Below are 27,670 nucleotides of genomic sequence, written 5' to 3' on the forward strand. Positions count from 1 at the left end.
ATAATGAAAGAGCCACTCCCAAACTTAAAGGGTGACCTTTGAGGTGGTTTTCCCTTTGTGATAAATATAAATGGTGAATCTTCTAATTAAACATGGCCAGCGTTTCAAATAACGAGGTTTGGTATGTAAGAGTAATCCCTATAAAGAAAAAGCTCAGGCGCCAGGCTGCTATAAACACTCAGAGTGGTTCTCTTGGAGATCTGTACTGATGTCGAAGAGAGTGGATACCCGTTATCGGATCATCTGAGGCAGTGTTTCCCAACCACTTGAAAATGATGAGGTGTGCTGTGGAAGATTATTTGGTTCCACCTGATTAGTACTCTAAGCGATCAGCGTGAGTAACGGGCAGAACAATTACATTCTTCCTCTAGAGGGCAGTACAACGATCTGCTAAGGATACGTTCACACTGCAGGTCTTGATGCTCAATTCCGATTTTTTGATCAAATCCGATTTTTTTTGTCTGCTCGTTCACACTACAAATAAAATGCGACAGCAAACGTCCTCCAGTGTGAACGCTCAAAGCAGCCCGCATGCGCGAAAGAAGATGTAACACACAACGCGCTCTGTTTAGACCCAGAGCAAACAGTATTGTTTGACTGATGGCCCTTAATATAAAGACTTCGGACTTCACGTTTCCCAATTTTTGCTTAAGTTATTTTGTTATTTACATAATAATGTAAATAACCTAATAATGATCCTTATTGCTGTTTAAGAGAGGAGCGGTGCTTCAAAGGATAGTTGCAGATTTCTGTCAGAATCTGCAGATTATACAGTACAAATAAAATGTTCACGTTGTCTTCCCAACAGTTTCACTGACATCTACACTGGATGGCCAGGAAGCGTTCGTGATGTCTTCTCCAGCGCTGATAATTAGCGTCTGTCTTGTGTCAGTGATGTAAAAGACGGATTTAATGCAACTTGACCATTCAAACAGCAGTCTCTTTCTAAAACATCGGATATGTATCGGATTCAGTACCACATACGAAAGTGACCCAAATCGGATTTGAAAATATCGGATTTGTGCCGTTCACACTGTCATAGCATGATCGGATATGGGTCGCATAGGGTCAAAAAAAAAAAAAAAAAAAAAATCTGATTTGATGCGCTTTCGCCTCCAGTGTGAACGTAGCCTAAGTGGGTTGCCAACTGCCAGCAAAACAAGACGACGGAGAACAAATGACATAATAGTCATGCTGTGAACGCAGCGCTTAACAGCAACAGATAAATATTTGAAAAGAGAAAGTACCCGGGTCCTGGAAGAAATTTAGCCCAGATGAAGGCCATAGCCTGAGTAGTGGTCCACAAAACAAAACCAAAAAAAAAAAAAAAAAAAAAAAAAAAAAAAGGATACTGGGGACATGTCAAGCCAAGTCCACTATACCTGGTACACGGGGAAAATTATGAATATGCTTTCTGTGGCATCTTTGTTTGGTGGTGTACCGTGTGATTTTTGTAATGTCAAATATGTGCCGTGGCTTCAAAAGGTTGGGAAACACTGCTCTGAGGCACACATCTACATTTCACTGTGTGTTATACTTGTATAACTATGCATGTGACAAATAAAGAACCTTGAACCATCTCTGGCTAGTAACACAGAAGCTCACCTTCTGTTTGCATGGGGCAGACAATTGGAAAAACTTTAACTTAAAGAGAGGAGCTAAAGCAGCTTGTTTTAGACAGAAAATGAACTGAAGGTCTGAACCAGGGGTGTCGACCTCCAGGCCTTGAGGGCTGGTGTCCTGCAGGTTTTAGATCTCACCCTGGGTCAACACACCTGAATCAAATGATTAGTTCATTACCAGGCTTCTGGAGAACCTCAAGACATACTGAGGAGGTAATTTAGCTTTTTGAATCAGCCGTGTTGGATCAAGGACACATCTAAAACCTGCAGGACACCAACCCTCGAGGCCTGGAGTTCGACAGCTGTGGTCTGAACCAAGGCCCAGTATTTAAGAAAAAATAAAATAAAATAAATAAATAACAGCTCAGATCAACATACATGACACCATTTGATTTTGTTTTCATATATATTTTGATCTCATCCTTATCGTTTATTTCTTTTATTTTTAACCCATTTCCTTCAATTGCAGATTTACAATTATTTTTGGATATTTCTGCAACTATTGAATCCTAAAAATAATCCTTTGAAATAAAAATTTGGTTGTACACTAACCAGCCACAATATTAAAGCCACAAAGTCTCATTTCCCACTAATCCTTGTTCTGGGAAAACCTTGGGTCCTGGCATTCATCTCAGAATGACGCTGATAGGCACTTACCCACCTAAATATTACTGCAGACCAAGCACACCTCTCATGGAAAGGGTACTCTGACAAGAGGAGGAGAAGGAGAAGAAGCAGCAAAAACTGCCCGAGGAACACGACAAAGAGAGAGTCCAGTTCCACTAAGCATCTTCAGGATGAACTAGAACAAACCCGGATCTACGGAGACCCCACCGCCCGACCCACAGGACCCAGAGGATAAGCTGCCAACCTCTCAGATACCGCAGGACAACCTCATGTCCATGTTCCAATGGTTCAGAGTTGTTTTAGTGGCACGAAGCAGCCCTAAACAATAGGTAGCAGGTAGTTTTAATGTTGTGGCTGATTGGTATATCACTTAAAACACAGAGTGGGCAGAAATGCCGGATTAGCGATGCACTGATCAGATACAAACACAAAAACTGGACCGGATATCTGTGATAGAGAGCCAATTCATCCAACCAGCTCTATGCTCCTCTATTTATCCTGTGGCTTGGTCTCATTTATTCATTTGCTCAATTTAAATAAAAAAAAAAAAAAAAAAAAAAAAAAAACTTAGTAAATTTACTTGTTCAAGGGGAGCCTGGTTCCGTGTTAAAAATAAGAAGAGGTACAATCAATACCAGTGTTAATTATCCGTTTTCCTAACTGTGAGGAAGAGGCTGTAGCAGGCGATCCAGCCAGCGTATCAGATCGGAACTACAAACACTTGATTGGTGCATCCCTGGTAAGCGTGACTCTTATAAGTTTAAAAGAGAACAAGCAATGCTGTAGTATGTGTATTGTGCACACAAATATACTTCAGCATTTTTATTTGTGGATTCTAGACGGCCAAGCTTAAAGACTTAAATTTGCTGGCTGATGTGCAACAGTCAGCAATGTGTAAACGTTGCTGCATATGAATGAAAAACAATTCCACTCAACATATTCTTCTAATCATCAGTATCCTGCTGGCAGGTAGCATTAAATTAATGCAGCCTGTGAGTCTGTGATCATGGTAATATGATTAATCAGTCATCGACACTGTTGTTCTTCGCCATCGGATCCTGGCAGAAGAAAAGAGAGTAGAGCAAAACCTTGGCAAGTGGCTGCAAGCTGCATATCGGTGCTGTGTGCTCGGTTGTTGGCCAACACATAAAAAAAAAAAAATGTGAAACAGGATTTAATGGCAGCTGGAGTTGAAACACTGATGTGAACTGATTTGCATTCTTGAGCTTTAGCAGAGTTTTGTCCCAACCATACCCAACAGGAAACCCGATATAACAGTGTCTGTGAATCACATCGCATTTATGTTTTACACTCAACAATTGCAAGTTGTGCCACTCTCCTCTAAGAGACCTTTAATTATTTCTAATTCTAATCCTGAAACTCATCGAGTTTCAGTAACGACACCTGTTCACAGGTATACTCACAGTGAGGTTGTCCCTTAGTAGCTGCATGATCAGCGTGCTGTCTTTGTACGAGTCCTCGTTCAAGGTGTCGAGCTCGGCGATTGCCTCATCGAAAGCCTGCAGGGAGAAGTTCACTGGTTAATTTCCTTCTGAAAACTTGTTTTCACTGAGACAAGCTTAAAAAACAAAACAAAACCCCCCCCCAAAAAAAAAACATGTATGAGTTACAGCTATATGAAAGATATAGCATATCCAAATTGAGGACAGCTCTTTAATATTAGCTCCAATAAATCGCACTGGACCAAATTGAACTTGACTCAACGGTGTTTCATGGACAGGTGTGAGCCATTTCTCTGATGCTTCTTTGATCCATTAAGCAAGTAAAACATCTGCAGTTGCCAATTGTGATATTTGGAAGCTGTTGCTATGAACCAACAACGTGCTGAAAGCAGCTGTCAAAATAAACAAATCCACTGAAAGATAGCTGGGACACAAATGTAAAGAAACTGATCACAACCATGGTGGATGATCACAGGATCGTTTCAATCATTTCAATAGCAAAAAACACCTTTCATACCAAAAAGCCAACTATAGAAAACTCTCCAGAAGGTAGACATTTCATTATCCCAGTCAAAAAAATAAGGAAAAGACCACAAAGGAGAAAATACAGAGGTTTGTAGACCATTGCCCTGTAGAGTACAGGAAGCACACACCCAGCCGCAGATATCGTGGACGAGTGGTTGTTTTTGTTATTTAAAGTTCACTTGAAGTCTGCTGTGGGCGTCTGCATGGAGCCTCATGCTCAGCGTTTGATTAAATTGTGTCAGTCCGACCCAAGCAAACCTAAAAAAGCCAGGCAAGTTCTGGAAGAGTGCAGACGAGTGAAGCAGAGATAACCTGTACCACAGGCGGAAAGAGAAGAATCCACATTCTGAACGATCGCACACTTGGACGCTAGACCTTCTGCTCAGATTCAGCCCAATGCAGCAAAGTTTGACTGTTGTGTGCTAAGCAATACACAATGGGTGGACAATGACCCAAAGCATACTTCAAAAGCAACTCAGGAGAAAGAAGGGGAATACTGTGTAAATGGCTGACTGAGAGTAAAGGCCCGAAAAGGATCATAAAAGAGGAAACCCAGTGCTGATGGAGTCATTGGTTCCATATTTTAGCCCCCAATTCTTCAACTGTGAATTAAATCAGCTGATAATCTGCATTTCAACTGCATCCTGATTATTAGTTTTCAAAATAACAGTGGTATATAGAGCAAAATTTGGTTTTAGCAGTAAATGGCTGTATTTGTCTGGGAGGAAGAGCTCAGGAGCTGGTGAGACTCCATGTGTCTTATGACTGTTAAATGACAGACTGTTCAGTGGAGGAAGGACCACCTGTCTAATCTGCATTTCAATAAAAACGGCAAAAATGCAAATTCAGCCATCGTACATGAGTAAATAAAGTGTTAAAGACCAACCTGCTTAGCCAAAGAGCAGGCCTGCTCGGGCGAGTTGAGGATTTCGTAGTAGAAGACGGAGAAGTTGAGGGCTAGGCCCAGCCGGATGGGGTGTGTTGGCTGCATTTCCTTCTTGCTGATGTCGAAGGCATCCTGGTAGGCCATCTGAGAGTTCTCCACCGTATCTTCACAACACAAATGACCAGTTATCACGTGCTGTGTGAAAAGGTAAACAATCTTTCCCATTTAAATATATCAGAGGTTCGTTCAGACTACTTACTCTTCTTTGAGTCCCCAGAGGCCACCTCTGACAGGTATCTAAAGTAGTCTCCTTTCATTTTGAGGTAGAACACCTTGCTCTCCGCTTGAGATGCGTTGGGAATGAGGAATTTGTCGAGCAGGCTCTGAAACAGACAGATGACAAGTTTTTTTTCCATTTTGCACTTAGACATTACAGGTTGAGTATTACATAAAGACACACGAGTGGAAAGTAAACAAACACCTTGAACACAGAGGGTTTTGCTAATATTTCTCAGTCTATTTGCATTACGGCCTTTGCTAAAGCCAAACATGTGATGAATACAAACACCATTACCAACAGCTAAAGAGTAAACACCCGAACCTCAATTACGCTCATTTAATTGACTCTCCCATCCTACACATTTAAATAATGGATGGAGGCAGTCCTTTGGCAATCACTAACAGCATCAAGCTGCCAGACGCTTCTTTACACGTGCTTGTCGAATAGCTGAATAGCTTTAGAAATTCACTACCCCCATCCACACCTTTCAAATGCAGGATTACTGGTAACTGTATCTGACCATTTCCTGATGGCTACCTGTGCTTCTGCTGATCCCACCATTCCAGGTGTGTGTGTAGATAGATTTTCTGTTGAAGACAGCTTCTCTTTTTAGTTAAAAATTACTGCTAATGTTTGAAAACTGTATGATGTTTTTCCCCACTAGCTGTCATATACTGAACTGCTACAAATGCGAATGTTCAAAGTGCTCAAAGTTTCCATGATGAGGTCAGTGTTTGGACAAGTAATCATGTGAGCCAAATGCTCAACTTCACTTCGGTTTTTTCCTCATACGATCGCCACCACTCTGGTAGTGAGTACAGAAGCCCCGCCCACCTGATGTTCAAACCTATTTATGAGGAGAAGCCAATCAGAATCAGGAGGAGGAGAGCTAGACCAGCTGGAGTCAAAAAGAAGAGGATGAAATGAGGGTAACACGGATGGGGATTATTTTGAGCTGGAAAGCCTGCGAAGCCATTCTACTAAAGCATGAGAAAAAAAAAGTGGAGCTAGATATGGGCATGGTGGGTGTAATTAATTGTGTTTTCTGTATTATCACATATATAAGACTCCTCTGTGCGAAAGAAATAAAGCCGTGTCCCAGTGCCTTGGGCCACCTGCTTATTAATGTGTTCTTTGTCTGAAAAGAAGAGAAAGCCAGGTTTGCTGCCGGGGTGACACCAACTTCAAGCATGTGTGTCACGGTTCATACCGCTGTTGCTGTCCTCATCTGATCGTTTAAAGAAGGGTTTTACTCTGACCATGTGATCAGCTCTCACTTTACCCCAGAGCCTCTTCCTCACTGAGGTCAGCTTTGTTTCAGTGATTACAATGATTCTGTTTTAATCTGCTGACTCCAGTAACCTGTCCTGGGAATGTCATGTAGACATGATATAGGGGCGGTAGCCATTTTAACTTTAGTCACTTGCACTCGGCGCTTTGACTTCTGAGCGAATACAGCGAGGAAATGCCTACATGTGATCCTGAGCTGATAACTTCGAGATGACAGAGCAACTAAAGAATGATTTGCCTCTTTTAAGTAGTTCCTGTAAAAGGAAAAAAAAAAGGTCACAAAACTGAATTTAAAAAAAATAAATAAATAAGCTGATTTTCCAGTAAGTGTTTTTCTTCTGGCGCTCCAACTAAAACTGAGCAGTGACTGTGGATAAGTTCAGCATCAAAAACAAAATGAAGAACAACATGTAATTTTTGGCAAGCCTTTGGCTATTGATGACTTTGCACAAGGTTAGCGAGTGCTCCGTCTATTCCGCATTTCAAGTTTGCAGCACGCCCGTCCACTCCCCACAGCAGTTGCTAAATCAGGTTACCTACGTTTTATTTTAGCAACAAATATACCTAATTTTAAAATGCAGAATTCATATTTCAGCTTACAACAAAACACTACTCTTGGAGAGCCAATATGATGCGATATGATGATCCACTGGTACGCTGTTCTAGGTCAGGGTTACTGACATATTTTTCCATCCCGTGGATGCATCAAAGCTCTCCCCTTCCAAGCTTCCTGCTGCTTTAAGGACAGCATGTCTCTACCCATCCTTTTCTCCCATCATTCCTACAGCACCACATCACTGCGGAGGCTTGAAGATGGTTTGACCTTGAAGATATTATTAGAAGTCTGCTCATGCGCTAAAAAATTTGAGCTGCTTTGACCTTGAGCAATTTATGTTCTAGCCTTGTCAGGACCTGACAGTGAGGCCTAAGTCATATTTATTGCTACAAGTGTTTAAAAACAAAAAACAACTGTAATTTCTCACAACACTTTAACAGCTCCTTTAAAGTGACACTTGAACAGCTGAGTAAGGCCTTTATTTATACAGGAAGCTTCACCGAAAGTACTTTCCAGTTGAGGCAAAAGTATTAACGTTCCAAGTGTTTGAAAATGAAAACAAATGAGGATACTTGAAGCCTATGAGGTCACTTCAGGTTCAGACACAATTACTGTATTTTCCTTCAGCCATCCTTTATCTGAAGTCTGCACTAACAATAAATTATGAGGTTGGAGTGTGATGGAAACATAACTCACTCTGGGCTGCTGAAACAACATCAGCAGTTGGCTTATACCCAGTATATTGGGTTGATTCTGTTTGGTACAATTTCACAGGTCACTTTTGTTATTATATGCACTTTGGTTGTTATAAATTATATTTAAGAAGTGGGACAAGCCGTAATTTGAAAAAAATAGATAAATTAATAAATGTTATTCCAGTTCGTTTGCCTAAAAAGTAAAAGATGCTGGGAGGAAACAAATCCCTCTGGTGTTACATCAGGAAGGGCATCCAGTGTAAAAACTGCCAAATCAAACATGTGGAGCTACCTGCTGGGAGCAGCCAAAAGTATCTTCTGTGTTTGCTCTTTTACACCACCACATGGACTGTCGTTCAACTGATTCACATCGTTCAGCTTGATGGTTTTGAACCAAAATGACCCAGAATTCGGTAATTGTATTCATTGACATTATCACGAGGAAGATTTCCTGCATATATACTAGGGGTGCAACGATACATGTATCGATATCGAACCGTTCAATACAGTGCTTTCGGTTCAGTACGCATATGTATCGAACAATACTAAAAAATTTTATTTATTTTATCAACTTTTCTTCTGACGATGCTGTCTGTGTTGAGAGCTCAGTGGATCTGCGTTCGACTTATCCGCCTAGGCTGCACTGTCGAGCGCAGATCCACTGAGCGCAGCACAAACTAGCAAGACAGAAGCTAAGCTCGTTGCAACATGGCAAATTGAACCTCCCCCACCCTCATTCAGATCTGGCGTTTGGAACTATTTTGGTCTTCGTGTGAAGTATGACCCTGAAGGTAAGCGCGCCATGGACAAAAGTAAAAGAGTATGTCGGATGTGCCACGCAATGCTCAATTACATTGGTGGGAACTACTGCGTTAGTGCAGTTTGCTGGTTAAGGTGTTGACGCCATCCAGCCCTACGCACGGGGCGATCCGCGGTAGCTCGTTAACGGAGATTTGCCGTGTTGTGGCGTTAACGTCATTTCAGATTAACGCTGACAGCACTAGTGGGAACACAACGAATATGACTGCACATTTACACCGACATCATCCTAGTGCAAAGACAAGCGGAAGCAGACAAAAACAACAAGCACGCACGCTACAAACTTTACCCGAGTCATTTAGACAGCCGTTAGCACATGATTCTCCTTATGGGGACCTGATATGTTTAATATGCTGCTGAGAATATAGCCCAGAAGAAGCGTATAGTATAGCTTTTATTTTGGAAAGAGCCATTTCTCTGTAATAAACTCTCTTTTCCAAAGATGAGTGATTTCTCAATCAGATATTTATATTTGTTTCAGCAACATTACATTTAAAAACTGTACTTTTGAATTAAAATATATATTTATAATTTTAATAAATGACTAAAAAAGGCATGAACATTTTTTGTATCGAAAAAAAATCAAACCGTGACACCAAAGTATCGAACCGAACCGTGAATTTTCTGTATCGTTGCACCCCTAACATATACAGGTAACTGCTGTATAAAAGCACACTTGCTCATTGGAAGAGTGACTCTACTGAAACGGGCAGTATTCAAGTGCACTAGTAGTGACACAGCATTACATCCAATGATACAGCATAAGTCAAATGTAAGCACAAAAGTAAGCAGTTAGTGTTTTCCCTGGAAATTTGAAGTATCACATAACTGTTTGAATATTTAGCTTGACGGAATTTTGCCTCAAGTGGCGAAACATTTCCTCCATACTTGGTAAAGTGTGGTGGTTTGCTGGAAGTGGTAAAAAGTACATGTAGTACCTTAAAAAAAAGCATCATCAGAAACTGATACACAACTCTTGCTTTTAGACATGCTTGGGCTTGTCTCGTCGTTGAACTCGAGGGACTGTAAACTCAAGGCATTGTTATAGCAATGATAGTGCTATATAGCCTTTTTATGTCACGTAAAAATTTGTACCGGTATTATCATGTACGATATGATGTGGCACAACCCTACAGCATTAAATTAGCACACTAATGACCTTCATTCTTGTCGTGAACGTTCATAAGGCATTTTACCACGATTACTTGCAAGTACTTTATCTGAGAAACACTTTGCATAGCTCCCTGGGATTGTGCAGGACCATGATGTCTTTGCGCAGTGGTCAAGAGTTTCAGAAGAAAGAAACACGCAGTAACTGATATGAAGCTGCCTGGCTAAACATTTATGCATAACTTTTTCACACAAGATCATAAAAATAATCTTGTGCAAGAACAAAGTCCATGTGAGATTCAAGAAGGGTGTCTAGTCAATGGGGTTACCGCTCAATATTAATTTGCTGGGAGTACGCACGGTTACTGTCACTTGGCACTGCAGTATTAACAGCACTGCTAAATGGGCAAGCTGTGTCATCTTAAGAACAATGGGGGGTAATACACAGTAGAGCAGGGCGATATGGCCAAAAATATTTATCACGATATATATTTGAAAATTTGCGATAACGATATAACTGACGATATAATTGATGCAAGACAAAATACAACTCCACAACATTACTAGTGCAAAAAGACAACCTTCCTTTTATTTTCACTTAAACAAGAAGCTGGTTTTTATGTACATTAAAGCTATATAAAAATTTAACAGTGCGAATACAAATTCCTTGCTGAAAGTTTAACCAAAAGGCATTTCCAGTAGAAATGGGCTGACATATCCTGAGCATAACCATGTATAATATCCACTGAAGTTAAAAAGAGGTGCTTTGCAACATTAAACTGCAGTGTGCAGTACGTATTTTTCGGACCATAAGGTGCACGGGATTATAAGGCACATTAAGCGAAACAAGGCAGTCAGATAAATCAAACTTTATTAAACTCATTCTTCTTGCTTCCTCCACTTCTGTACCATTGATTCATTAATGTGGAATTCTCTGGCAGCTGCTCTATTCCCATGTTGTTGCAGTATATTAATGACTAACCTCGTATTGTGGATGGATTATCTCAGTTGTTATGGATTATCTCAGTTGTTCTCCTGACTGAAGTTTGGTCCGTTTACAGCATCCTGCCATGTGATTGCATTTGTCTCTAACTATCAGGCACGTTAACTTTTATAAGTGGAAAAGTGTTAGTGTTCGTCCTCCAGCTTCACTGTTTATGTCATGCTAACATAGCTGTGTCGCTAGCGATCACGTAGCACATCATTATATACCAGCTAGCCCAACTTCAGTAACCCTACAAACGTCACTGCTGTTTAGTTTCCTGTCTTCATTTATGTTGGAAGTGATAGCAGAGCTGTACGTTTGAATTTATTCAGAAATCTCTCAGTCAGAACATGCAATATCATGCTTGGGTAACTAGCGAAACTAGCGAGCTAACTTCCGCTAGCTTCCTGCTAACTTCTAACTCCGTTAAATGTAATAAATTTTGTTTTCATGGATGCCTGGAAGTTAAACTTCATAGTTACACCTGGTAAAGCAGCAATGCTGATCGTTTTATTAAAGATGAAAGAATTTAGACAGTTTTTAAACTCTCAGTGATGCTGCAGTGTTTGTTTGACCTGAAGGTTTACGGAGTTTAGGACCCAGATTACTCCCAGATTTAAGAGCATCTTAGTCCGACAAATACGACAATAACGACGGCCGCTTGCATGTTCTGCAAAAAAATGTGCTTTGTCGTGTATCTGACGGACAAACGCCAAACCAGTTCCACATCACTGAAGTTGCACCATTTTTACAAACCAATTCTGGTTCATTTGTTTCACTCAACAATCGGCCATGTGCGTATGAAAACAAAGGCACTGCGCATGCGCGTTTTACTCCCATTCTATCGCGATATTTCATTTTCCTATCGTTGCCTAACATTATACCGGTATTACCGTGAACGGTATAATATGGCCCAGCCCTAATACACAGCTTAATCTGCCCACACCATCCCCCCTTTGGAGCACACGTGCGCGTGCACAGCTTCTTCTATAGAAAAGTGAACACAAATAAAATTAATCAAACGTGCCAAGTGGGGCAGCAAAGCAAAAAACCGAGAAGAAAATTAAAGCTTTGTTTGGCAGCTCTCTCAACAGCTGCCAGCTACGTTATTACCGGTACCATCTCCACAAGTAGCACCATGTGACAGCCAGAAGGGATCAACTACAGTGTGCCTTCCTTCACCATCTTCTGCCTTCTCTTAAGTATTGCCGTTCCTTCTATCATCACAACCATCCATTTTCTCCTTTCTTTCACTGTTCCTTCACAACTCCTCGTCCCCCCCCTCCTCCTCTCTGCCCCACTCTTGTTCATACCAGCACGTCATTGCAGATTTCTTGAAGTTCACCCTCAATCTTCACGCGGTAATCACGGGCCATCTGCTGTTTCTTCTCGTTCCCCTCCGTCTTCTGCTCGATGCTGGAGATGACGCGCCAGGATGAACGGCGTGCCCCCACCTATTAGCAAAGACAATGCAAACCAGAAGGAGTCACATTAAAAAACAGCATCTTACTGCATCTGATCTACAACTAAATGAGAATGAATTTAAGTATATCTAAGGTTTATTCGGGGCCACAATGCACCTTTGATTAAAGCATTACCATACATAACAGATGCCTGTGCATTTTCTTGATATGTTGGGTTTCAATCTGCACATTGTGGCGTGTATTTGCTCTTCTGAAGAAGTGACTATCAGGCTGCAGCACAGGCTGATATCTGCACAGAGTATGCTGAATCTGAAGCAGATGCTGATTGCCCATCAACTGATGCGGGCATCTGAGTAACCATGATTAAAAATGCAAATATTCAGGGTTGATTTTGGATAGTTTTGGTACATAGTTGGACATCAACAGCTGCAACAAATCATCAGGGCACAAAGTCATTAATGTCATTCTAAAATGTTAGAAATCACAAGTCTTTTTAATCACAGCATCAAAACTGATGAGCTGAAATGAGATTACTGAAAATAAATTAGATGAATAATGCTAATAATACTGCTTTTTCTTTTTTGCTTTTCATTTCCATTTATCCCACCTTCATTGTCTTGTATCGTTTTATTAATTAATATCTTTTTTCCAAGTCTGTCACTGAATAACAGTTCACAAAATTAACTGCAAAACCAGACGAAACCCGTCTGAACTGCAGTGTTTTATTTCCTACGTCCGAACTAAACACATATATACTATCCACTTTGCTGCAGTTGCTGTTGAAGCAGGCAAAATCAACTGAACTGTGTACTACTTGGTGCAGGCAAGCTTTAAGAAAAACCCCAATGATAAACAGAGCGGCAGTGCAGGAAAGCCTCGGGCTGTTCTTACATAATTTGTGCTTCAAACTTCAAAATCTTTACAGAAAAAAAATAAAAACCACTAAATGTAAAATGCACAGCTAAGAACAGTCTTAGAGCTGAACGAGTTGGCATTTTAGTTACTGATTCGTGCCAAGATGGACTACACTATGGCTATGCTGAACTTCAAAAATATTCGGCCACCCAAAACTTTTACAGTAAAGGTTTCCAAATAAATCTCTGAGAATGATTTAAAAACAGAGGACTGAAGGGAGGGACTCGTTTATAGCTGACATAGGTGCTATAAATGTATTGTTATCACTGAGCTGTGAAAGCGCTCTTTCTGCTTTTAAGATCATATGGGGTCAAAGAACACTTTCCTTGTATAATGTGCTGTGGTGACAAACTAAACATGAGAACAAAGAGACTCCTCTATAAAGTCATAACACAGAATTTTATGGTTCCTTTTGCAAAAGATGACAGATTTTTACTTCAAAAGAATTCATTAACACTACGAGTGTAATGTCTCCAGAAAATGATACAATCTGTCAAATTAATCCATTATTATCGGCATTTTAGTTTTGAATATCGCAGTTACAATCACAATTAATTTGGTCAGTACAGTATTTTGGTGATTACTCAACACCATATATCATATAACTTGGAAAGACCAAGGCTATTATTTGAACTGTGAGTCGTAGGAGAATAAATAACAAAAAATAAATAAAAATTGAAATTTGAAGTGAACAAGCCTGGTCAGGAGTACATCTGGGCTTTTAGCTACAAACCTTTACTATCAAAAGATCAAATTTTGAAGAATTTTGACAAAATATTAATTTTCATTTTCACTGCAGAGCAGGAGCAGATCAAATATACTTGTAATCCAACAGTGTTGCCAGTGAAAACAAATCTCAGCATATACACTGTTAAATTCTCAATTTCCTATGCTTATCCAGCAGAGATAAGTGATAAGGATAAAAAGGAAAACCATTAATCATTCCTATAGTCATCTAGCTTTTCATTGAAATCACAGGTCACCACTGATGATGGGCAGTGGCAGGTTTGCAACCTCTGTAATAATAAGGGGGATCCAAAAAAATAAAGCAATTTTTAAAGTGACATTTTCCTATCAATAATAAGAGCAAAATCGTATCAACCTTTCAGTTAGCTGAATTTATAATAGTATACTCATTGTAAATGACCTCTCACGGCCCACCCGTAATACTTTCACAGCTCACCAGGGGGCCGTGGCCGACACTTTGGGAGTCACGGATCTACAGGTTTGCGGGGAGAAGAAGAATATCAAAACGATAAGACTGATAGCATACCACGTTCTTGTAGGCGACAGAGAGCAGGTTGCGCTCCTCGTTGCTGAGCTCTGCGCCCTGCTCTGTCACAGCCTTCATGGCAGCCGCCATGTCGTCATAGCGCTCGGCCTGCTCTGCCAGCTTGGCTTTCTGCACCAGGTCGCTCTTATCCATCTTTTAGACTGCAAGAAGAAGGAGACCAGAGTTAGGACTTCACCGCTGCAGCTCTTCATCTATGACCAGAAATGGGCAGCGAAACTATACAGAGATAGAGAGCTTGTGAGAAACAGGTGTGGAAATCAGCGCTTTTAATAAGAGCAGAACATATCGAAGAAGCTGAAAGAAATAGCAGATGTGATAGCTAGAATACTGCACTTGCAGGTGCCACTTTGCAAGAAAACAGGAACGTGTAAAAAGCTGGTCAACCCACTAGCAAAGAGAATCCACATCATCACACTTAGCGCATCCTAACGTCACATACGAGAGTGTTGGATATACTGGCAAAGACTTAATAAAATGTCTCATAAAATGTCAAAACCTCAATTGCAGCGAAATGGCTGCTCCCCGTTATTTCATCCCCGAGGGCTGCTCTACTCTCCAGATGAATCTGTAGGTCTAAGTAGGCCACATCATCGCCTTTTATATCTACACCATCACACTTTGGATTTGCCACAATGAGCTTTAAGCACTTAACCATTACACATTTAAACTGCTAATGAAAACACGACTACACCATCACGGCAACAGTAAAATGTACAAACACATTTATACACAAAGCAGCCTTAGCTGCTACAGTTTTAGCTCCGTCAGCAGTTATCTACCAGAGGGAAATTCAAAACTACCTCTCTTTTCAGTTTTAGCATCCTTGGAGCTTACCTGACCTCTCACCTCGCTGTGAAAGAGGGTTTCCCTATGGAGGGCAAAGAAAATATGAGCTATGATAAATGCCACAAGCAGAGGACTTTTATTTACTGTACTTCTCTCACATTTCCCACCATAAATAAAACCAAATCTGAGATTTACAAGTTATTTTTTGACAGATCTGATGTCATTAACACATCATTAAAATGGTTTCAAATTCATTCTGAACCAAGTTCTAGTCTAATAAGAGAATTACTGTCATTAATTCAATATCAAAGATGAAAGCAGGCCACAAAAACAGACATCTGAATTTATTCGGTTATTCTGAGCTGTTTTCTGCTTAACACTGGCTTTTATGTCAACTGCTCAGATTTTAAATTAAAGAGCAGGTTGTAAAGTATCTTTAGATCTGGTGCCTATAAAACATTTTTAGCACTCACTTGGACTTTTTCATGTGTTTTTCCAACAATGACTCACTGAAGATACAATTAGGCCTTGCTGTCAACAATTCGGCCTGTCGAGTCGACTTCTAGTCGACAGTTTTGGCACCGATTTCAGTCTGGAACTGTCGATCAACATTTCAAATCAGCACAGATCCTATTTCTCCCCAACATTCTCAAACTGTGGCATGTTTCTGTGGTTAGTAATTTTCTGGTAACTGCCACAGTTTATTCATCAGATAGAGATTACCATTCTAGGAGATTTGTTTTAAGCGTGCGTGGACATATTTTTGAATTCTTTCTTCTGGTCAAAAGCAATTCTCCCAAGACAGTTCCATTTCACGAGTAACACCCGTTTTTGTGCGGTAAAAAAGACATTCCTGTGTAAAGTAGCGCCAATGCTGGGTTGTTAGTGGGTTTCCATACACTAACTGTATGCTTCAAATACTTAACACAACAGCTCTGACTTTTTTTTTTGGAGGGGGAGGGCATAGGATACCTTGTGCTTTGGGGGTGGTCCTGCTGGAAGACCCACTTCCTGTTTGTGGACAGATTTCCTCAGATTCCTCTGTTCCAATTGAAAACTCATTGTTCCATTAGGATTTAATTTAGCGGCCGCATCCTTCGGAGGCCGCATTTGTAGGCCAATTACATTACAGCGACGCGGCGAAGCCTGTCCAAATTCGAAGACTCCCCCAAATGCGTCCCCAGATTTGAAGGATGGGTCGGGTTTATCCTTCGTGGCCCAACCTATCCCAGAATTCATAGCACGGCTCAGCCAATTCCAGTTTTCAACAATGGCGGCAGCTGCTTAGTTTTAATATTACCGTATTTCCCGGACTACAAAGCGCACCTGAATATTAGCCGCACAAGCTAAAATCAGGGGAAAATCCTGTTTTGTACATACATTAGCCGCACCTGACTAAAAGCCGCAGGTGTTTCAATGTTGACTTATCATATGTAAGAGAATAGGGAATTGTCAGGAAAGAGATGGCTGTTTGGAGACACACCCCTTTTATTAATATTTTGAAAAACAAGTTCTGGGTACATATTTGCACAACTTTTTAGGTATATGTAAAAGTAGCGGTAATTACAAGTACGAAACATGTACTGTGCTTCATAAATGAGTAACAAATGTAGTACATAACAATAACCTACAGCACACCAGAAAAATAGATTCGGACTACCTTTTAGGCTCAAGAAAAGTCAGTCATTCACCACCATCTTCCTGCGCACTAAAACCACCAAAGTCCTCTTCTCCAGTGTCGGATACAAACAGGCTCAGGATGGCTTCGTCATCCACTCTCAGCTTCTTTCCTTCGTTGTCACTTTCAAAACCAAACAAATCCTCGTTGACAGTGTCAGAGTCGAACACCCTCAGAAGGGCCGTGGCAGTGTCCTCCTCTCCATCATGCAGCAGTCCAGCCCTTCGAAATCCGTTGGTGATCGTGGATGTTTTCACACTTTTCCACGCTGTCAGATTCCACCGGTGGAGTTGAGCATGACTTGCTTTTCGCAATTTCATTGCCGCTCGTCATCCACGCCTCCGGCTGAACATGTAGCGCTACTTTGAAGTTCGTTTTTCGCGCTACTTGTACGGCACTATGTTGCCTGGCGGATGGACATGTGACCAACATACCACTCTTGAACCCCGATACTGTGTGTCTGATCACATGCCCTTCCGCCAGGCAACGTAGTGCCGTACAACAGCGGAACAAACAAAACAAATCGTCTTACGATATCACAAAAATCATGGATAATCCATAGAAAAGCCGCACCTGACTAAAAGCCGCAGGGTTCAAAGTTTGTGCAAAAAGTAGCGGCTTATAGCCCGACAATTACGGTACTCTTATTACTCTTTCTGGGTCACAAAATAAACTGTTAACATATTTTCAGGCGAGAATGTAGCTGTGCAAACTTCTGCTTGGTTTATCAAGACATCACATATTTGCAAAGGTGCTCCGACTTTTTCGGAGACGTCTGTTATCCACCAGCTCGATAGCTAGAGGCTCACTAGAGCCGGCGAGAACAGCGAACTCCCGGCACATCATTTTCAAACCCCCGAGGTCTTTCACTTCAGGTTAAACGTGATATATAAGTTGCTCAGATAATTTAAAAATGTTATTGTTTGGCTTTTTCAGAGTTTTATTTGTTCCTCAGTAAATTGGTTTGGCTGAGACTAACGTTACACAAGTTTTTACACAGCTGAATAAATGTCAAACAGAGAACTGATTAAACAGAAGTGTGAAATGATAGAGAATTTAGTCCAGTGTCCTGTCATTTTACATAGAAAGAACAGACGGCCGAGTTTATTAAACTTCGAGACAATCTGCAAATTTCATTAAAAGTTTAATAAACTATCATCTTGTCTTTATTTTTAGTTAGCACATACCTTAAACAGTTCAAGCTGTAAGCTAATGATAGTTATATAAGAGCAGATGCTGCTGGTGCAATAAGCTGTACGTTTTACATCCAATAGACGCATGATCTGATTAGTCGACTAATCGCAAAAATAATAGGTGACTAGTCGACTATCAAAATAATCGTTTGTGGCAGCCCTACTTTTACAGGTTACGTTTTTATGTTCCTTCTTCTCTGTCTCTCAATAGTCAAAAAAAGAAAAAAAAACCTAAACAAAAAAAAGAAATAAAAAAAACAAGTCTTTGTGGTTCATCCACGGGGGCTTTAGCAAACTCTTAGACGGCAACAGAGCAGTTTTTGGGCAGAAGTAGCTTCCTCAATGCATCCCAATGAGGAAAAGTGCAAAGCATTGTTGTTCAGCTTTCTTCTGGTGAAGTCTTCTGGTGAACAAAACAAGACGACGACTTTGGTAGACTAGAAGCTAGTCTTTGTTCGTTTCTGACGTCTATTAAACTCAGTGTCTCATGCTCCTAACAATCAGAGTACTTCTAACGATGCTCGATTTCTTTTTATAATAATCTTATGGAATATATAAATATAAATCCTGGGTTTGAAAAAAAGCACCCAAAGATAAAGTTCCTTTAACCTGAATTCCTTCTAATGACCAGCAGGAGGCGACTGGTCCAGCTGCAAAAAGAAGTCCAGTTGTGTACACGCTCATGGGTAACTGACCTTTCAGCTCGCCAGATCAGTGACTTCAATAAAAACTTTCCCGATGAGTTTAGATTCTCAATCACTAGCTACAAGACCATTCTAAAACAGGATAATATCAATTTTGCAAATTACCATCCCCACTGGTGTCAAAAAGGAAGACAAGGCAGGGCACCTTAGAGCTCGCCTACCTTGTGATTCATGAAAAGGTCACGCAACCAATTTCACATCTACCCCTCGATCCCAAGATTTGCTTTCAAAAACGCTTAGCTCAAGGCTTCACTGACTGCTGGGTGACATCGAGGCTACATGCATCTTGTACGGGGAATTATATATCCTTCCAATAATATGTTGTGAAGATCAGACTTTGAAAGACGCTCATTACTGACGCAAAACTGGGCCCCCACACCTGGTTCAAACCTCATTGACTGAAAACATTTAACTCAGATTTAACCTTTAAATTAACCGCTATTCTCCAACAGGTTCACATAGTCACATACAAAAATATGTTGTTTAATTTTGAATCTTTCCTCCTTTGATAAATGCCTAGGTATAGTATTTCTCATTTATTTTAACTGGCTTTTTCTAGTTAGTTTTGAAATGTGTAACCAAAAGAAAAAAAAAATAAATTCTTGAGAATTCTTTGGCCATATATATGCAAATGTGTCCAAAAATGTCTATTAGCTTTAGAATTAAGCCATAAAATACAGACATTTTTGGTACAGTGATTTTAGCAGTTCTTCCAGTGGTACAAGGTACAAGGTATTATGTCATTTTGGTTTTTTCCCCAGCAGTGACTCTCACTTCTTCAGGCCAACCCTACTGCTGAACTGCGACTGGTAAAGCACATGACAATAGAGGACACTGTGTACACAGAAGCTATCTCAGCAATCTAAACAAGTAGCGCCTTCAAAGTTCCAGGTAGCCTGCCTTACTAGTTCTCTTTTCACATGAGGAATGACATTGTTTTAAGAACAGTGTGTTGTCACAGCAAAAGGACACTTGAGGTTGTCTTCTACTAATAAGTATTTTCTTTATATAAAAAAAAAAAAAAAAAAAAAAAAAAAAAAATAGCAAGAAAGAAAGAAAATAACCCAGTTGGGGCAACATTCTGTGTACTTTTTTCAAATCTTAATCTATGATATTAAAAACATGTAACAGTTTACCTCACTGCCACCAGAGGGTGCTGAGGCATTTGTGGAAACAAATAGCCCTCTTTTACTTCTACATTTAAGTGGTTTAGTTGCTTTAACGCTTTCCCTAATTTAATTCACTCCGATCAATATGCAGATTTCTTTGCACACTCAGTCATTTTAATTGTTTATGTTTAAGAATAAGCACAAACAATTATGCATAAGGAAGCATTTTTGGTTTTTGTTAGCATTTTTTTTTTTTGTTGAATGGAGCTCAGATTCCAGGAAAAAAAAATAAAGGTATTTTATGTTTATTAGTCAACCAAACAGTAAGTCAATTTGTTTCCTATTAAACTTACAAACTGTAATAAATAATAATATTTTAAAAAATGACTAGCGTGAGGCGCTAACACTTGTATTTTAGTTGTAAGCAATCATAACTGCCAGTCTGAAAATTGGTATTTGTTAATAAATGAAAGGCATCTGCCAAAAAACACACTTAAAGCCTAAATACAGTATCTAGGAAATGTATAATATAATCTATAGGGATGATTTAAAAGAAAATTCAATACCAGATTCTTATCTTTACAACAACTACTGTGAAAATATGAAAAGAATGAGTACCTCTAAACGTCACAGCAGGAGAGCGGACAAATCTAACAAACCTTCAGCTATTCATTCACAACTAAACGGCCACTCCTATTCTTCTGCTGAGTAATTAAAGGCCTCTTGACAGGGAGCGCACCAACAGCACGTATCGAGTGCCAATTCAAAGGCTAACAAGCAGAAATCAATTATCTGCTGATGCTGAGCACAGTTCCATTAGTTTTCCAAAAAAAAAAAAAAAAAAAAAGTGAGACCATTATGATCATTATAAATTCAGAAACCCATTCAGTCCATTATCAGGACACTTGTTGAAGGAAAAATGTGATCCCTCTAGATTCACCAGCGTTTTGTCGAGGCTGACACATGGGTAATATAATTGTATAATTGTTTTACATTGGCAAATCCCACTTTAACCAACATCAGAATATATGACGACTGGTGTTTTAAGTGTGAAATCCATACAAAAAACTTTGAATGTTTTTAATAAAAATATGTATTCAAATGGCATTCAAAAGTTAAGCCAAAGGAGCTGCAACATTTTGCAGAGTGGGTCCTGACAGGGTTGCCGTATTAAGGCAAAACATAATAATCATGAATATTTGAGTTAACTATACTCTTACTATAATCTTAATTGTCTAATAGTTATTTATAACAGAAATCATTCATTTATAACAGGATTTGTGCAACTTTAAATATAATTATAATTTTTATAAAAAGGTTAACAATGTCAGGGACACAGGATCATCTCGTGGGAAGCTGAACACCAGTCACCTCCAGGCTGTAGTGTCTACACGCCTGAGATTGTACACAGGAAGAGGTAGCCAAGGCTGCAGTGGATTCTGAGGACTTTCATGGTTTGTGGAGCGACGGCGAGTTGAAGTCGATGACAAACCGACAATTCGATAGCATGCTGGCAAAAGCTTACAAGTTTAGAGAGTCAAACCCTGCATACAACAAAAGGTTCACCTGCACAAACGTTTTAGAACTTTCATATCATCTCGATGGTCACCCAAAGTCTTCTTGGCTGAATTTGATCTAAACAGTGATTTTAGGGTTTTAGGGTGGGGCAAAAAGCAAACAAGGTCAAACTTGTTTTTGATTTATAATAAAAGACAAAACAAGAGCCTCATAGCAGAATTTTTTTTTTATCCTAATTATCACAAAACCAAAATCATAATTGATATATAAAACTGATGAATTAATGTTCATCACTGATGGTGGTCACAGAAACACATGATTTAGGTGGTGACAGTGTTTGGCAGGGTGAAGTCCCCCACCACCACCACCTATCATTACCAAATCTCCTATTCAGGTGCCAGATGCTGATGTACTTGTATTAACACGCACCACAGGAAAGCAACTTTATTTTTTTGATGAGACACCAGGACACAGACTGCAGTATTGGTTCCTGGCTATTATTTTGTTTAATGTGTTTCGAACATAATGCATATTAACAAAAGTAATGTTAACTTCATAATTCATCAAAATTTGATTCAAGACACCAGTTTTGCTCAGTGGTTTGAGCAGGCAACCATATCCCAGGACCCAGGTTCGTGTCCAATCCAAGACCCTTTGCTGATGTCTTCCTCCACTCCTGTTTAATCTTCACTGTACTCTCCAATAACACTGATAAAACTAAAATACTAATAGTAGAATTTAAGATATAACATTGAAATGATTTGATTCTGTTAAGAATGTAGGGTTCTGAAAACAACTTGGGTTTTGTAGCGATTGTCATGGGAACTGGATACAATGTCTGATATTATAGACATTTTATTAAAACCAATTAATTAAAAATAATATAAAAAATAGGACAATTTTTGTTCTTGTTTAGGAAGATGTGAGGATCATTTCTGTACCAGGTGTGTCAAACATGGTTCATTACTGTTTGATTGTGTGTAGAAACGATACTCCTACCTAACAAGGCGTGTCATTATTATTATTTTTTATATATACAAAGGATAGAAATTATGTAATGGCTTGCATTACCTACAAACACTAAAACGGGGCTCCGCCTCAATTTAATTGCCAGGTCTATCGTGCATCGTAATTCACACAGCTGTGTTATGACATATTAGCACGAGTTAGCACTTAGCATTAGGTAAAATGCCGCTGGTCGCGATTACAAGCGCATTAATGACGCATTGCTTTACCGCCATAGCGAGCTACACATCGGCTTGACATTGATCCAACTCAGTCCAAGCTACAATCGTCTGGCACACGACCAACGTGCTTTGCATTTGCCGTGCTGTTATTGAACCACCTAGCTAAACAATTATCGTTAAAAAAATAAAAAATAAAAAAAATCGAGGGACACCATCTTCAGCTTTGGACCGACACACGCCCAACCGAGTAAAATCCATAATCTCGACAAAAAGAGTCTGACACGGACGTTTTTAAAAACGGCCTCGGGGCACGAATACTGAGGTAACAGCGCTGAGTCGGCCTGCTAGCAGTTACGCCCTCCTTGTCGCATTCCCCTGCGGAATTTTAAGATGGAGAGCTAGATTACCGCCAGCTAGCATGGAAGCTAAACAGTACGGCTGCTTACTGGCTTTAATGGTTAGCCTAGCCCGCTAAGGGGATCTGACCCAGTTCAGTCTGAACGCCGACGAGGTTACACCAAAACCGGTAGCCAAATAATCTACGTAGTTTAATGTTTAATTAGTTCTATGTCTTCACTATCCTAATCGAGCTACATAAAATCGAAAGATCTTGAAATTAAGTCGAATTTGAGGGGAGACTCCCAAGGAATATGGAGGGTGGGTTAGCTTCCATATCGTTTCACTACGGCATGACGGAGTTCGTTTAAAGACAATCCATAATCGCGATGTCTTTTCCAGTCCATGCTGCGAATAATGAGGCCAGATATTACGATCGTCATATGGCAGATAGCGTCTGCGGTTTAGTTTGTCGCTAGCCGCGGCGCCATGTAGCTAGCACTGACTGCTAAAATGTCTGAGCTCTCGCGACGGCTGGGGTTGCTAAGCTGTCAAAATGGCCAAACTTGGTGCCGCTTCCCCCCCTTTCACGGGACCGCGGATCGCGCATGCATCGATCTCATTCTGGGCCTTCAAAATTAAAGATCAGTGGTATAATAACTGCATAGAGAGCAGAGGCAACCGCTCATATGTGTTTTATGGATTATTTCTCGTTATCCGGCCACATTCTCGGCCTAAACCCTCGCCCCCAGCCCCAGACCACAATAGGCACCTTCCGCCGCAGAGGCAGGCAATGGGGCTACCACTCGGACTGCTCCTCTCCACGAAAGACTGTGTTTACACTGTCTATAAGACGATAATCGAGTAATATGCTGGTGAACTCACATTTAAGATGTACTAGGAATCCCGATTTTATTCTCTCAACGATGTGAGTTTGTCAAGCCGTCCTCCGCTCGCAGCTCAGGGTATTCAGGGCAGTACCACTTCCGCCTGCTCTGACACTTCCGCTTCCTCTTAACCCCACCCCTCCCCCCGCCAGTATCCACGGCAACCGCGCCAGGGGGTTTCCTAAGCATCTTGCGAGGGGCTTTGACGTCAGGAGGGCCATGGCAACCGCTACAGGATGACGTGCATCGGTCTCCGTGGCAACTGTCTCCCTGAGGCTGCTGCTGTCGTATCTGAGTTCGCCGTCGTGTCAGCTGACACAGCTCTGTGTGGGTTACACTTATTTATTTATTTATTTTTATTATTTTCAAGCATTTATACTTTGTAACAAGGAGTCCTGTTTCTTTCAGTACACCACCCACACAGCAGTAGATCATCAGGTATACTGTTCATCTACTTTTACTATATATTTTATCCGCAATATATATAAAAAATGTCAAGATGAAGGCTATATGTCTTCAATATCTTCTTCATTCATTCATTGATGGCTTAACCTCTATCACCAGTCAATAAACTGTCTCAAAGGATCAACATATGGCCCATCAAACCCAAGGAAGGTGAAACTGAAAAATGAAACCAATGCACAAGTTCCACAAAATACAGTTCTGTTAATAGCCACACGCATTCAAATCAGGTTATTTTTCTCATAGTTAGCAGATAATACAGCATTGTTTTTAATCATTTCTGATCAGATACCCAAATCTTTATAAGCCATATCAGTTTTTTTTTTCAGACATATTGGGTCGACATTTAAATTTGAAAAATAAGTGAGATTCCATGATTAAAAGCAAACCTTAATTCCACTATCGGTAAAAATAAAATTGATAGAGCAAACAGTAACAGTTATTCTATTTTACAAAATAATCCCAAAAAATTGAATAGCTGATTTCAAAGGAATAATTCAGTTTTTGGAAGAATTCTGTTAACAACCATGGAAAGGATCTCAAGATTAACTGGACCAATATACACTTTAACTGTATCAAACAAAACTATTAAAAAAAACAAAAAAAACAAATTCACTATAATTTACTTGGAATAATAAACAACATTGCATTTGAAAAAGCAACAAAATTGGTAGAAATGAGAGGTGATTAATTTTTTGAAGTAATGGTAATAAAGTAAAGTAACATCAGCGACGGTTTAGTATTCCAGTTTATCTTTTTCAAAAAGCTTATTTTAACCCCTTAAAGTTGCCATTCAAGTTATCTGATAAATGCTTTATAAGCACAGTTTGGCTCCACATAATACTTCAATCTGCATATATAAACAATATATTATATAGAAAATATAGTGATTATTGCAGATTGAAGTATGTCAAGATGTCAAGATCACTATATATTCTATATAATATATTGTTTATATAGAATATATAGCAATTATTGCAGATTGAAGTATTATATGGAGCGTATTGTTTTTATATTCTGTTATTATCGTTTACTGCTTGTATTATTTGATGAACATGTTTGTTAACAATTATAACAACAATTGTAACTTTGCTCTTCTCCGTGAACTGCTAACAGACCAACATCAGCACATGTAAGACTATCCCAGTGAGCATACATATTGAGCACTATGCCCCCATCTGACAACTGATGCTTTATGCAGGTTGACAGGCAATTTTTAGCTTCCCACGAATGACCAACAGACTACCAAGCTGAACTACAGTTTCTCTATTAATACCCACACAGTCCCATGTTAAGATGCCCAAAGCAGCCATTAAAGAAGACATAAATATGTTTACCAGCTGGTACAAGCATCTGCTTACAGAAAAAACAAATAGAATATGAATCAAAAAATGATTCACATTATATACTACATACATTTTACCTTAGTCCTTAATTTTGGATAGTAATCATTTCACTTTTGTAAAAAGTGTTTAAGAACTGCATTTCCAGTATAAATGGTGAAACGATCTTTGATCAGCTTAACAAAATACATGTTTTTTTGTTTTTTGTTTTTAATGGAAAAAATATTTATTGACAGCAGACTGGTTCCCTAGTGCTTGAGACCAATAAACTATTAGTCAGCAGTAAACTGATGTTTCATAGAGTGTGAATCATCAATATGTGACATCATCACTGACAACTACAGCTTGGATGTGCATAACTGTAATATCTGCATGTAACAGATCTGGTGCTTTGCAGTTATTTTCCTGATCAGGCTCATGGTATACAGTTCATGCTGGGGAGAGCAGAATTCAAATGCTAAAATAAAGAAATTGGAAACTAATGTAGAACGACATTCATCAATGTCTGCATCATGTTTCATGCAATTTTAGCTGACATTTTATTGATATTTACTCAGATCCCAAATTTGGGAGCTGTTATTGCTGAGACATTAAAAATGTTAGAAAAGTAGCAAAATTACTGCGATACTAGGTGTCTGGGAACTACAGCCAATTTTGTGTCTGTCAAAAACATTTTAACCTGCCTGAGGAGCCAGATAAGAAGTCAGGTCATTACTTTAGTCAGGATGAATTTTTCTCTGGGAATCTTTAATATGCCTGCAAACTTTTACTGCAGCTGTCATTTATGAGTTTGAGCCAAGGATGCTGTCATCTTCCTAACAGCTTTGCTAAAAGTTCTACTATACATATTGCTTAGACATTTTAATTTAGAATATGGTTATAGGCTAAATGATTTAATATTAATTTAATAATATTATAATGACAATACAATATAGTAACATAAAATATAGTGAAAATATAGTAAATTAAAATGTTTTTGTATTATCATACATAGTGTAATGCATTATGATATCTATGGTAAATGAAACTAGCAAGTTGCTGGAAACAGCACTCGGACTCCCAGTAACTTACTTCAAATATACAATGGATTTATTTATTTTTTTACAGTGCCCTTTGTCCAAATGAGGAGGCAAAATAATAATAATAATAATAAAATAATTGTAAAGAGAACCAGCAGCTCTTGTAATCTAGTTGATAAAGTGTTAAGAATTTCAACTGACTTATATTATTTTGTAAAAAGATATTCATACAGAGAGTTTTTAGACATCTTAATTTTCTTCTAATTACTAAGCTTCTGGAGTTTGGCATACAGAAAGTTTATGAGTTAATGAGTTTGCCAATCATTTAAGCCATCAAGTTACAAGTATGTCATGGTCCAGGATGAGGGTCTTGGTTGAAGGAGCGTTTTCTCTGGGTCCAGGTTGAGTTGGGCTCCTCCCTTTGGGCGGAGTCAGGTTCTTGCCTCTTACCAAACTCAAATGTTTTTTTATCCTCCGTCAATCAAGGAGCAGCATTGAAGGATCAGCTTGAGCCTGCAGAGGTAAATTGGATCCCCATGGTTGCACTGCAGCATCTAGTTGTCCCTTGCACTTGTTGTGCTGTCTCTCTGTCTCGAGTTCTTCTCGGCCTTGGTCCACAATTTGCAACTCACCTGTTTACTCACTTGGCTTTCCAACACTGGTCTGCTCGGTCTTGCAATCCCAACTCAAAGACAAACCTCTGGAACCACACCTGCCTGCCCTCCTGCATCTCACGTTCCCATGGCCTCAGGAAAGGATCAGAACGGACAAAGGAACTAGAGCCCTCTTTTCATCTTGAACCCTCAGCTCCCACTGTTCTATTAAAAGAGGTATTAAAAGACCCAGTAAAATGGTGTAAACACATAAGACATTTATTTTTGTATGTTTCTGTAGTTTGAGTTGATCAAACATCAACTGCAGGGACAGATGCTATGCTTAAAAAATGTATTGATATAG

General features: G+C 39.6%; 1 protein-coding gene across 1 annotated transcript in view; it reads right to left on the reverse strand.

The window, feature by feature from the left end:
• The window catches only part of ywhaba (tyrosine 3-monooxygenase/tryptophan 5-monooxygenase activation protein, beta polypeptide a), a 25,362-nt gene extending 1,335 nt beyond the window's left edge, over nucleotides 1-24,027 (reverse strand). Inside the window, exons 1-6 of the mRNA XM_080890367.1 lie at nucleotides 23,888-24,027; nucleotides 14,471-14,631; nucleotides 12,172-12,312; nucleotides 5,383-5,506; nucleotides 5,124-5,287; nucleotides 3,674-3,769 (exon numbers count right to left, since the gene is read on the reverse strand). Of these exons, the coding sequence (XP_080746493.1) occupies nucleotides 3,674-3,769; nucleotides 5,124-5,287; nucleotides 5,383-5,506; nucleotides 12,172-12,312; nucleotides 14,471-14,623 (678 nt within the window). The 5' untranslated portion in view covers nucleotides 14,624-14,631; nucleotides 23,888-24,027. The remainder of the gene's footprint in view (nucleotides 1-3,673; nucleotides 3,770-5,123; nucleotides 5,288-5,382; nucleotides 5,507-12,171; nucleotides 12,313-14,470; nucleotides 14,632-23,887) is intronic.
• Between the last annotated feature and the right edge of the window lie 3,643 nt (nucleotides 24,028-27,670).

Source organism: Rhamphochromis sp. 'chilingali', assembly GCF_963969265.1.
Source record: "Rhamphochromis sp. 'chilingali' genome assembly, chromosome: 9".
NCBI lineage: Eukaryota > Metazoa > Chordata > Actinopteri > Cichliformes > Cichlidae > Rhamphochromis > Rhamphochromis sp. 'chilingali'.